Source organism: Coregonus lavaretus (assembly GCF_964263955.1).
Source record: "Coregonus lavaretus genome assembly, chromosome: 4".
Classification (NCBI taxonomy): domain Eukaryota; kingdom Metazoa; phylum Chordata; class Actinopteri; order Salmoniformes; family Salmonidae; genus Coregonus; species Coregonus lavaretus.
In genome coordinates, this window is record NC_139991.1 from 36,691,490 (window position 1) to 36,705,184 (window position 13,695).

Sequence of the window (13,695 nt, forward strand, 5' to 3'; positions counted from 1 at the left end):
TGAATATCCGATCGTTTTTCACATATTTTTACGTATTATTGTGATAGTTAGTATTTTGTGATGAATCAAAGGGGGGAAATGGAATGTGATTCATTTTATATATCAATTTTATATATCATTTTTAGTTTATATTGATGTTTTAATTTGCATGTGTTGTTTTGCAAAAGATACTGGTTGGTGTTTTCTTTTCTTCCAGAAGCATATGGGGGAATGTGTAGAGGGGATTCAAATACTCAAACATGGACAATATGAATGGACAATATGAATGGACTGGAGGAAGTGGAACAAGGAAGGTGTGGAAATGTTCAGATTCCATCATCGACGTTTCATTGAAAGTCGACACTACTGAGGAGATGAAGTGTAGTGGACTACATTCCAGTGTCTGCAATGATATATAGACATATTTGCATGTATAATACATAATTTTTGTCATGTTTTTTCTGTATTAATTTTTGAAGAATGATATTTGCTGTAGTTGGGTACATGTCGGGATCTCAGATGTTTTTGTTTATTTCGTGGATGCTTAGGGATATTGGGTCTAGGCAGGGACAGAGAGAATCCACAGGAGGGTCCGATGGGTCGACCTGCCTGAATGTGGACATTTTTGATTGTATTTTGTTTGCTGAGGCTTTCATGTGTATTCAATTGCATCATATTTTAAAATGCATTGATAAAGATGTATGAATTGATCTGGAGTACTTAGGTGGTTGCCTGGGGCAGAGGGGCCGTGAGAGAATTTTACTGTCTTGATTGATTGATGGATATTTGGAAAGAAAGCTGCCAGACAGGTTTTTCGCTCTCACACTCCATAAAGATTTGTTCATATTTCATAGAAATGTATTTACACTCCATAGAAAAATGTGTTTACTCTCCATAAAATTTGGTTTATTGCTAAAGTTACTCAATAAGATAAATTGTTATCTGTCATAATCCTATTATTTTTGTTTTCGAGACTTAATTAGTCTCGAAGGGGGGACATATGTAGTGTCTAAGCAATTTATGACTTTGCTAACGTTTGCAAATGGTGTTTTAGAGGATGTTGACTCAGCTTGGGGAAGTATCTGGAGAGCATTTCTATAGGGGTACCCTAAAACAGAGGAAGTCTGTTATGTGGAGTCCTGGGATTGGTCTGTAGGGGAAACCACCCATATCATGTCACAGATTATAAATACCATGATTGAAACAAAGGACGGAGGGTAACAACATATTAGATTGGGTCGGTTGTTCTCCAGATGCCTGCAGAAGTCTGTAAATTGACGCTGAAATCTTTTGATATAATAAACCTTTATAATCAAAGTACAGTGTCAGCGGATTCCTTGTTCTCACAGCATAATTAGCATCATTATTTAGTTACTACACCCTCAAAACCCAGACCCTCAAGCCTGGTGAGGAGGATCTGATGGTTCACTGTGTCAAAAGCGGCACTGAGGTCAAGAAGAATCAGGATGAGGAGGTCATTGACAACTTTGAGGAATACAGTTTCAGTACTGTGGAGGGGGCGGAAACCAGACTGGAGGTGCTCAAACAGGTTGTTGATTAGCAAGTGGGTTTGTAATTTGGAGGCACCAGTACGTTCCAGAGTCTTGGCAAGGGATGGGACGTTGGAGATGGGGTGGTAGTTGAGGATGGCGGTATCCAGTCCAGGCTTCTTTAAGATGGGGGTGACTGCAGCTGTAGTTGGAGGGGACAGTTCCATGGGCGAGGGAGAGGTTGATGATGCATATGATATATGGACAGAGAGCAGGCAGGCAGGCATTGATAAGAACAGTGGTGAGAGGATACAGGGAGCAAATCTTGAATGAGTTTTGAGATATAGGAGTCAGTGGGGAGCGAATTCGGAGAGACGGGTTTCAGGGGTGATGGTTGGGAGGTTGACAGGGGGAGGGGCAGCTGAGAGAGGTTAATCAGTCAGTGATGAGTTTATTTTGGTGATCTTGTCCTTGAAAAACTGAGTTCAGTGGAGAGAGTAGAGAATTTGTTGTCACAGGGCTGAAGTAGTTTTCTGATTGTGAAGAACCGAGTCCGGGAGTTCTTATTGGAGCTATTACTGATGTTGGAGAAGTAGGTGGACCTGGCAGCACTGAGGGCATCTCTGTAGGTGGAAAGGTGGAGTTTGTAGGCCTCAGCGTGGACAGTGAGCCCAGACTTCCTGCTCAGGCGCTCCAGGCGGCGGCCAGCTTGCTTCAGGGCATGGAGCTCAGGGGTAAACCAGGGGGAGGTGGAGAAGGAGACAGGTTCCGTTTGGAGGAGGGCCAGAGAGTTGAGGGAGACAGAGCAGTATTGAATTGGGCAGCTAGTTCATCATGTGAGTTGGGGGCATGGTCAAGGGGCAGGGCAGAGCAGATGGCGTCGGAGAGTTGGAGTCCAGCTTTGATGTTTTGGTAAGAGATGAGGCGTTTGTCAGTGTTGTGGGGTGAGTATGAGGGAAGAGAGAAATTAAGGATCTTGTGGTCAGGGAAGGGGAAATATGAGCTAAGTTGACACCAACAGAGCAGACGAGATCAAGTATGTGTCCCTTTACGTGAGTGGGAAAATTGACATGTTAGGTAATATTAAAACAGTCCAGAACAGGAATGAAATCAGAGGCAAGTTTTGAGTTTGATCAGTCCACGTGAATATTCATATCGCCAAGCAACAGTAAACGGGGGTAGAGTGGGACAGCAATGGTGAGTAGTTCAGATAGTTGAGACAGGAATTATTAATTAGCTTTAGGAGGATGGTACACAAGGACAGTGGTCATGGAGCAGGATGATTTGTAAACAATGTATTCAAATAAGGAGACAGTAGGGAGAGACAGTTCAGTTATTTCGATTTTGGAGTTGTACAGTACAGCGAGGCCGGCGGAGCAGGGTGACTCAGGTAACCATAACCAACGGGAGTGGCTTGTTTAAGAGAAAATAAATCCCCAGGTTGTTGCCAAGTTTCAGTTAGGAGGAAGAAGTCTAGCTTGTTGTCAGATATTAGTTCATGGAGCAAGGGGTCTTTGTTGTTCATTGATCGATGTTGAGAAGAGCAAAGTTAGTATTGTGAGACAGAGGTGAGTTTATGGATAGTGGCAGGTTGAAGGGGGTGTAGGCAGTCATGGTTTACAGTACGAGATGATGGATTGGGAGCAGGGCGCGAGTGAGACCAGAGAGTTAATGTTGCTACCAGTAGTATAGTTGACAGACCAGTTTTGACGTGAGCCACGGTGCCTGATTAGCGGCCAGGGATAAGGACATCAGAGGAGAGCTGATAGTTATTATTCAGGCGGCAAAGATCAAGGGGGAGTAGTATTTGGTTGGGGGGGAAAACAGGGAGGGGGAAACCATAGAAATCCAGAACAGAACGCAAACAGGAGGAACAGAGAGGGGGCAGGTGCATGACAGCAATTTAGATCCAATAAAATGTCAGATAAATCCACACAGAAGTGGTCGGCAAAGCAGCATGCCAGAGCCCAACTAGCCTACTCTAACCCCGCTAGCACTAGCACCCACAGTCAAAAACACATCTGAAACACAACCCTCACCAGCAGACCAAAATAATACCCATTCCATTCAATTTCATCAGTAGACCTTCCCGCCACATTTGTTCAATGTCAAAATATACTATTGACATAACTTCCTTCATTGCCAAAGCTTTGGTCACCTCAGTACTAACCAATGCATTGAGGGTAGTCCTTCCTTTTCTGAATCCACTCTGGTATGGACTTAACAGACCCCTATGTTCCAGATAATACATCAATCTTCCTACAATAAACTTTTTGATTTGATGTAAGTGCAATGGGTCTATAACTAGCAGGACTGGATGGATCTCTACCAGGCTCCTGATGGTAGCACTCCTTTCCTCCATATTTTGTTAAATAAACTCAAAATCTTTCCCAAAACTTCTGTAGGAAGATGTTTAAACATAATGTAGCATAATCAATCCTCACCTGGAGCTGTGCAACCACACCCCTCCAAAGCCCTTGTATATTCAGCATCCAGTAATTCTCCAGAATCACACTTCTTACGTTATACATCTTAGCTTTTCTTCCTTACCTCTTTTACATTCTTCACTTAGGATTGTCAACTTTATGCACTGCTGCAAAAGCTCTTCCTAGAGTGTCTGCTTTTTCTGTTTGAAACATCTTCCTCAGCTAACAAAAGGTATCTGTACTGTCTTTCCTTTCCACATCATCCTCTTAACATTTTCCACACATCCCCCAGTTGTTTCCCTTCCTATAGAAAAACAGAATTCTATGTGCTACACCTTTGATAAATGTAGCACACCCACCACCCGAACCCTCTATTCTATCACTTCTCACAGAGATAAACCCAGGTACAATATAATCCAACTGAGGTTTAAGTCATGTTTCCTGTATATACACCATGTCCAGTAAAACAACTAAATCATGTATAAACTTCTTAAATTCTTGTCCATTGGCTATCAAACTCCTAGCGTTCCATTGAACAAGGAACACCATAATACTATTTGTTATCCCTGATCATCATTTCAATTTTGATTCAGCATCCGATTTATCATTTCTACCGTAACTTCAGAAATCCCCAGAATGTCTTTGGCTACCTTCACTACTTATTTTATTTGTGCAATCCTGCTCGTATGTGGAGCAGTCATATTGATTGCCCTACACATGAAGGCCAAGAAGTCTACACGATCTATTTACATTTACATCATTTAGCAGACGCTCTTATCCAGAGCGACTTACAAATTGGGACAACCACCTTTTTTTTTTTTATGGGGGGTGGGGGAAGAAGGATTACTTTATACTATTCCAGGTATTCCTTAAAGAGGTAGGGTTTCAAGTGTCTCCGGAAGGTGGTCAGTGACTCCGCTGTCCTGGCGTCGTGGGGGAGCTTGTTCCACCATTGGGGAGCCAGAGCAGCGAATAGCTTTGATTGGGCTGAGCGGGAACTGTGCTTGCCTAGAGGTAGGGGAGCTAGCAGGCCTATAATCGAGTATTTATGCTCACATATCACAGTAACAATTGGCTGAGGTTCCACCTGCCTCCTTGGAGTGGCCACTATCTGCCGATATGTTGTATCTGAAGTATTTTGAACACTAGGTTTGTTATTCACTTTCCGAACAGCCTCAACATTGGATACATTGTTTGTAATTGTGTACCTCTGCACTTCAATGGCTTTCTGTTGTACTTCACATCCTCCATATGCTGCACTGTTCTCCTTCACAGTTACAACATTAACTTTAGCATCAGGCCCACATTTCCCATACTCGTGATCCCCACCACATATTAGCAACATGCCCCATCCATTGGCACTTAAAGCACCGAAGTGTAGGCAGCACATACTCTCTAACCGGATAACTGAGTGATCCTTGCTGCACCCTATTCGGCAGGTTCCCCTCAAATTGTAACAGTTGTACTTTTACTTTTCATCCTTTTCACGTCAATAACTTTTCCCTCCCAAAAAATTCAAAACTTTCTCCTGCTGAATTTTACTATTTGAATGACCAGGACCTTCCCATAACCCAGCAGTTTGGCATCCTTAATCACCCCAATCTCTTTCCTAATTTCTTTTGTTAAATGCAATGGATGGAAGTACTTACTAGCTGGTTCTGGGGACACTACCATAACTTTAGAACGTTCTACTCCAACCTCTTTCTCTAGAGTAGTCCTGCGCTTTACAGGTCTACTCTCAACAGTACTCATTGTTTCCCCAGCAGTATTCATCCCTCCATCACCCTCATTCTGATTTATCTTACTCCTGTTCCTCCTATTTACAACAGGTGTAAATAGCTGATCATCACTGGTTTTATCATCAATATCAATTGCCTAACACGCCCATCTGAACTATCCACGTACAGCTGTGCCAAAAAACAAACAAAGATACAGTTTGTTACCGACAGTCGTCCCCATTTCGGCAATTTCACCAAAAACGACTTAATATAGGAGTTGCGCCTGTTGTCATAGAGATTGATAGAGGACTCATCATGCATGTAACCTATTTTAGCGGTGTCATTGAGGGTTTCCACCATTTTAAAATAGTCAACTGGGTGGGGATTCCTATGAGTTGGGAGCAATCAACTAATGACGAAGAAGAAAAATGAACTACTTTAAAATGGAGATCGCCTCAAAAGCGCTGCCAATACTGTCACAGACGCTATAGTAGCACAGATAGAACGATGAGCCCTTTATCTATCTCTATGGCCTGTTGTTCACACGCGTATCTACCCTCTCATTGGCTAGAATGGTCGACTCCCACCTGTTCGTGCTTCCTCCCGCCTGCCTTCCATCTTTGAGGACATGCATTTCCATTGTTAGAGCGGTCACTTGAATATCTTGTCAACATTGAAGATCATCTTTGTTGTGAATTAAATGTACAAATATGGCGGAGGTGAGTACGAAAACGGGGCCGAAGCATTTTAGTTGGCAGCTATTTGAAAGCTATATTTTGAACATAGATTGTGTTAAATCAACGGTGTCACTATCGACCGTGGTATTTAAGGTTTTAAGATGAATGGGCAGTTTTCAGTTTAGCGAAGTATTGGCATTTAGCGTAAAACAAATATCAAACATAGCGGCGTCCTCGGTTACGGTTGTAGCAAATATATTTATAACTAACATTCCTATCTGTGGTTGTAGCCTAGCTAGCTAACGTTAGGCCCAGGGGTTCGCATCTGAACACACTTTGCTAGCTAGCTACGTTACCTAGCTAGCTAGACTGTTTCGTACTGATAAATCCAGTGAAATTCGATTTTTGCCTACAATATAATCTGAGATTATTCAAACTTTTGTCTGTAACTGTGCTAAGTGGCATTGCATTTCGTTTTACTGTTCATTAATTAGGTAGCTACCTAACGTTAGCTAAATGTTTGATTTAACGTTGTAGGTTACATTGAGTGGCTGTAACGTTAACTCGTTAGCTCTCGAGAATCCAGCATTGGGCCATAGTTTTCCTTAAAACACCAGCTATCGTTTCTGGGAGCATAAAACGAGCTAACTATCTACAAGATTGTGGTTACTGCTGAACGAGATAGATCGAAGATTTCATGCAATTTAGGGACAGATCACAATTTATTGGGTGGTGGGGGTTGTCAAACGATTTTTTTTCTTTCTTGGGCACAAGGTTACTCCCCCCCCCGGTTTACATTTACATTTTAGTCATTTAGCAGACGCTCTTATCCAGAGCGATTTACAGTTAGCACATACATTATTTTATCGAACCCACAACCCTGGCGTTGCAAACGCCATGCTCTATCAACTGAGCTACATTACATTCAGTATTTGCAGGTTTTACTTTATAATTTCTTCCATCATAGCCAAATTTCCTCATCTGCTTTATGGAGGTGTTTTGGTACGTCCCTTATGCACTATGCTTTTCTGTGGGCAGGAAAGCTTAGTACACACTGCAATCCTCTCCAATCCGAGTGGCTATTCTTTAAGCACCTAGAACCTAACGCTTCAATATAGCCTAAATATTTATCATTTAACTTTTAAAATGTATTACCTTTTTATATGTAGCCAGGGCCTAAAATGAACACCTGCCAAATACGGGTAGATTTTGGCATTGGCAGGTAAGATGTCTATTTCATTAGCCACATTGGCAGGTGGTCAGGGCTCCACAGTGTGAGCAGTTCACTCGCATTTGTGAATAGAAAGTATGATCACATTTATAGTAAAATCAATGCTGCAGTAGTTGTTTTCAAAGTATTTCCTCCGTTTTGTTTCATAGCTGGTAAATGAATCGCACAAAGTCAAAACTACGAATCCTATATAGCCTATTCCACCTCACGCTGCCTGGCTGGGGGCTGTGCGCGCGTGAAGCGCTGAGTGAAATATACAATTTTAGAAGCACTGTACACAGGCATAAAAGTTTGTCTAATTTACTTGAAACGAAAGTCTACTGAAGTGAGACTTTGTCCTTGTGTTTCTTGTCTATTTACATTGTTTTGTTCACACGCTAGGTTGTTTTTCTATGTTCGAGTTTCAACTGCTAGGGAAGAGAAGACAACGCTTCTACTAGTTAGACTCAATCTCACAGGCACACACATGACTTGAGTCACACTACTACGGTAACCTCCCGCCCTTAAAGGGGCAGGTGAACATTTGTCTCATATGTGATATTTTGGTTAAAAGACTAGGTCACAAAAAATGAAATTAAACAATATACTACATTACCTCTTACTAGTAATACATTTATTGTTTTAGAAACATTACAAAGCATGCTCATCTGTTTTTGTGTGTTTTGTTGGTGTAATTCTAGCTGGGAAAAAAATATTTTGTCTGGTAAGAAATCTGAGAGGCTGGTTGACGTTTAACTCTACCTGCCACAGTGGCTGGTGGACCAAAAATAAAATGTTATGCCCTGTATGTGGCATCAACACAACCAGTCACAATGTTTTAATCTGATTAGGCTACTTCAAAAGTCTCCTGAAGGCCTGCTCACATTCATACAAAATATAATTTCAGCATCCTCAAAATGACTTGACATTAACCAGGTTTCCATCCAACCTTTTTATACAAGTAAAGTAGCCTACATGTTGGATAAAAACAAGTAATGACATCATGAGAAAGCATGCAATTCATTAAGTTACAGATTAAATCAGTTATGATGAACTTCACAGGGTGATGAATGTGCACAGTGATGAGGTTGATGCTCCTTTCAATAAATATCAATGGTCTTATTCTGGTGAATGATGATGCTTGGCTGCCATTTGACAAATAAAAAATAATCTTGCACTTTTGTCTATAATATGTAGTGGGCAAAACCTGCACTGTATCTGCAAAGTGTTGGCTAGAGCACACGTGCCAATACCAGAATGGGCACATTTGCTGTAGCCTACCTATACGCAATTGTTTTTGTGACAAAACCATCAGTAGGCCTAGAGTTGAAAATGCGATGGAAACCCATTTAACTTTTTTTATTCCGTACGTGGGATTTTAACCTCAAGTTATTTTTATGTGCACTACATATTCACGCACATACTTTTATCTGCAACAAGTCAATTTGATCGAAACAGAACTCTGATGGGGAAAATACGCCAGGGTTTCCCTTAGCTGGTAGGCCTAATTAACGGCTTTTTGCCACTCCAAAATATAAAGCTGATAACAATATAATGCTTATCGTTATACAAAATATTTGGATTCAAAATTAACTAGTTAGCCTCTTTCTGAACGTCTAGATCTGTATCGCAGGCGCAGTAGCCATCTGACATAAATAAATGCATGTCGGTGTTGCAGCATACAGTGGGGAAAAAAAGTATTTAGTCAGCCACCAATTGGGCAAGTTCTCCCACTTAAAAAGATGAGAGGCCTGTAATTTTCATCATAGGTACACGTCAACTATGACAGACAAAATGAGAAAAACATTTCCAGAAAATCACATTGTAGGATTTTTAATGAATTTATTTGCAAATTATGGTGGAAAATAAGTATTTGGTCAATAACAAAAGTTTCTCAATACTTTGTTATATACCCTTTGTTGGCAATGACACAGGTCAAACGTTTTCTGTAAGTCTTCACAAGGTTTTCACACACTGTTGCTGGTATTTTGGCCCATTCCTCCATGCAGATCTCCTCTAGAGCAGTGATGTTTTGGGGCTGTCGCTGGGCAACACAGACTTTCAACTCCCTCCAAAGATTTTCTATGGGGTTGAGATCTGGAGACTGGCTAGGCCACTCCAGGACCTTGAAATGCTTCTTACGAAGCCACTCCTTCGTTGCCCGGGCGGTGTGTTTGGGATCATTGTCATGCTAAAAGACCCAGCCACGTTTCATCTTCAATGCCCTTGCTGATGGAAGGAGGTTTTCACTCAAAATCTCACGATACATGGCCCCATTCATTCTTTCCTTTACACGGATCAGTCGTCCTGGTCCCTTCGCTGGCCATGGCAGAACACTGACATTCCTGTCTTGCAGGATATCAAGCACAGAACGAGCAGTATGGCTGATGGCATTGTCATGCTGGAGGGTCATGTCAGGATGAGCCTGCAGGAAGGGTACCACATGAGGGAGGAGGATGTCTTCCCTGTAACGCACAGCGTTGAGATTGCCTGCAATGACAACAAGCTCAGTCCGATGATGCTGTGACACACCGCCCCAGACCATGACGGACCCTCCACCTCCAAATCGATCCCGCTCCTGAGTACAGGCCTCAGTGTAACGCTCATTCCTTCGACAATAAACACGAATCTGACCATCACCCCTGGTGAGACAAAACCGCGACTCGTCAGTGAAGAGCACTTTTTGCCAGTCCTGTCTGGTCCAGCGACGTTGGGTGCATGTTTATTAATTGTTTATGGTTAATTGAACAAGCATGGGAAACAGTGTTTAAACCCTTTACAATGAAGATCTGTGAAGTTATTTGAAATATAGGGTCCTGAAAAAGGATGGTTTATAAATATGGATGGTTTATAAAGCCAGGCACATTTAACAGTTAGGCTATTGATTACAGACTTAATTAAGTTGGTTTCCTCTCTCCTCACTTTTCTTTGACAATTAAGGCAAGGGCTGTTTCCTATTCTCACTCTGCTGCTGCCTCCGCCACATTATACTCAACACCAAAATATATATTTGCGGCTGCTCAAATAAAGAAATCCCAGTCTACCAAAATGGGGCTAGCTCTAGTAGGGAGGGATGTATTTTCTGTTTGTCGAGATTGACATTGTCTACTATTGTGATGTTGAATACGCAAACCATGATATTGAAGTGCCCGAAGTTGGTATGCTTTGTTAATTGGTTGTGTGGTGCATTGGTACAGCACTGATGAAGGCATAAGGCCGAAACGTATGCTCCGTTCCTTTTTTTACAATTGTATTTAGCGCCTTGCACTTTCACTTTTTGTGTTCTTTCGAGCATGGATTACTTTTTGAACTCTACAGATGTTTTCTCTCCCACGCACTGGCCGCCTTTCATTCTAGCCTGAACGCAAACCCTCATACTGGCTTTCTGCATTGGCACAGAAGCCTGTTGGTGAAAAATGTGTTGCATACATTTTATATAATTATAAATATGGCATCAAAATGTAGAAAATCTGATTTCCCCCTAGCTGATCATTGATCATAGTGTAATGAAACAGGCAGGAAGAGTGAGCTCGTCTGTGGTGGTCGGCGAACCCTCAACTTTCTGGCCCGTAGACCTGCGTGGGAAAGACTGTGACTCAAAAGCAAGCTGAAGTGGCAAAGTTGATATCAGCATTTATAAACACAGGGTCGCTACAGTTATTTTTGTCCCCCTTCGTCCCTTAGCTAACAACGCCTAACTTGACCCAACTAACGTTAGCTAGCTACCGTTACCTTGCTATTTAAGATTGACATTTACGTCATTTAGCAGACACTCTTATCCAGAGCGACTTACAAATTGGTCCATTCAACTTATGATAGCCAGTGGGACGACCACTTTTTTTTTTTATGGGGGGGTGGGGGAGGAGGGGTAAAATTATTACTTTTATACTATTCCAGGTAGATCTTAGCAAATGGTGTAATGGTAATACCAATAATTGTATATGGTGACGTAAACTAGACAATGGATTATCTTATGTTAACTAAATTACGTTTTAGTTTAATATATAACGATTTTGCCTATTTACTAGATGTAGCCTAGCTAGCTAACGTCATTCCAAATCTCACCCCCTACTATTTTGTCTCTTTTTTTATTTTTAGGCTTCCTTTGGAAGTACGAGCCCAGGTAAGTTTTCTACATGTATTACTTTTTGTTGTATTAATGCAGGTGGAACCATGAAGTTGATGTACATCATTCACCGTAATAACTAGCTAAGTCTAACGTTACTGTGTTATTATCCAGTTGGCTCTCTGTCTTCAGAAGATCATGACTTTGATCCGACAGCAGAGATGTTGGTCCATGACTATGACGATGAGCAAACTTTGGAGGACGAGGAGATGCAGGAGGAAGGGACAAGCGTCAGTGCTGAAATAGCAGATTTGGAGAAGGTACAATTTCATGTTCCACAGATGTCGTTGTTACAAGATGCAAAATTAGTCAGCCTAGCAATCTAAAATAATGCATTGCATGCATTGGTTTACATGTCATTGTACACTTGAGCTCTTTTTGTAATTAAGGGATGGTTCACTATTTGTTGGACTACATTTTTCTAAATTGAACTTGGGCATTTTTTTTTATCAAACCATTCACATTTGGGATATTTTGTTTCTTTCAGCAGTCTCTGGCAATAGAGTAGCTCCTGCTAATGTAATCCAATGGGGCCAATATTCTGAATCGCAAATATTTTTCCATGACACTAAAGCAAATTGTAGCCTTCAGAGGTTGTACATATTAAGTTACAGTTGAAGTCGGAAGTTTACATACACTTAGGTTGGAGTCATTAAAACTTGTTTTTCAACCACTCCACACATTTCTTGTTAACAAACTATAGTTTCGGCAAGTCGGTTAGGACATCTACTTTGTGCATGACACAAGTAATTTTTACAACAATTGTTTACAGACCGATTATTTCACTTATAATTCACTGTATCACAATTCCAGTGGGTCAGAAGTTTACATACACTAAGTTGACTGTGCCTTTAAACAGCTTGGAAAATTCCAGAAAATGATGTCATGGCTTTAGAAGCTTCTGATAGGCTAATTGACATAATTTGAGTCAATTGGAGGTGTACCTGTGGATGTATTTCGAGGCCTACCTTCAAACTCAGTGCCTCTTTGAACGTACTTTGGTGCGTAAAGTGCAAATCAATCCCAGAACAACAGCAAAGGACCTTGTGAAGATGCTGGAGGAAACAGGTACAAAAGTATCTATATCCACAGTAAAACGAGTCCTATATCGACATAACCTGAAAGGCTGATCAGCAAGGAAGAAGCCACTGCTCCAAAACCGCCATAAAAAAGCGGTTTGACTACGGTTTGAAACTGCACATGGGGACAAAGATCGTACTTTTTGGAGAAATGTCCTCTGGTCTGATGAAACAAAAATAGAACTGTTTGGACATAATGACCATCGTTATGTTTGGAGGAAAAAGGGGGTTGCATGCAAGCCGAAGAACACCATCCCAACCGTGAAGCACGGGGGTGGCAGCATCATGCTGTGGGGGTGCTTTGCTGCAGGAGGGACAGGTGCACTTCATAAAATAGATGGCATCATGAGGAAGGAAAATTATGTGGATATATTTAAGCAACATCTCAAGACATCAGTCAGGAAGTTAAAGCTTGGTCGCAAATGGGTCTTCCAAATGGACAATAACCCCAAGCATACTTCCAAAGTTGTGGCAAAATGGCTTAAGGACAACAAAGTCAAGGTATTGGAGTGGCCATCACAAAGCCCTTACCTCAATCCTATAGAAATTTGTGGGCAGAACTGAAAAAGCCTGTGCGAGCAAGGAGGCCTACAAACCTGACTCAGTTACACAAGCTCTGTCAGGAGGAATGGGCCAAAATGTGGAAGGCTACCCAAAACGTTTGAACCAAGTTAAACAATTTAAAGGCAATGCTACCAAATACTAATTGAGTGTATGTAAACTTCTGACCCACAGGGAATGTGATGAAATAAATCATTCTACTATTATTCTGACATTTGACATTCTTAAATGAAAGTGGTGACCTAAGACAGGGAATTGTTACTAGGATTAAATGTCAGGAATTGTGAAAAACTGAGTTTAAATGTATTTGGCTAAGGTGTATGTAAACTTCCGACTTCAGCTGTCTATCATATATCAGGGGTACTCAACTACTGTACAGTCGTGGTCAAAAGTTTTGAGAATGACACAAATACAAATTTTCACAGTCTG

The 13,695-nt window shown here is 41.4% G+C and overlaps 1 protein-coding gene across 1 annotated transcript in view; it reads left to right on the forward strand.

Annotated features, from left to right (window-relative positions):
* The first annotated feature begins 6,267 nt into the window (after nt 1–6,267).
* The window catches only part of LOC311128070 (mesoderm induction early response protein 3-like), a 30,471-nt gene continuing 23,043 nt past the window's right edge, over nt 6,268–13,695 (forward strand). The window contains 3 exon segments of the mRNA XM_084160024.1: nt 6,268–6,332; nt 11,599–11,623; nt 11,741–11,886. Coding sequence (XP_084016150.1) covers nt 6,324–6,332; nt 11,599–11,623; nt 11,741–11,886 — 180 coding nt within the window. The 5' untranslated portion in view covers nt 6,268–6,323.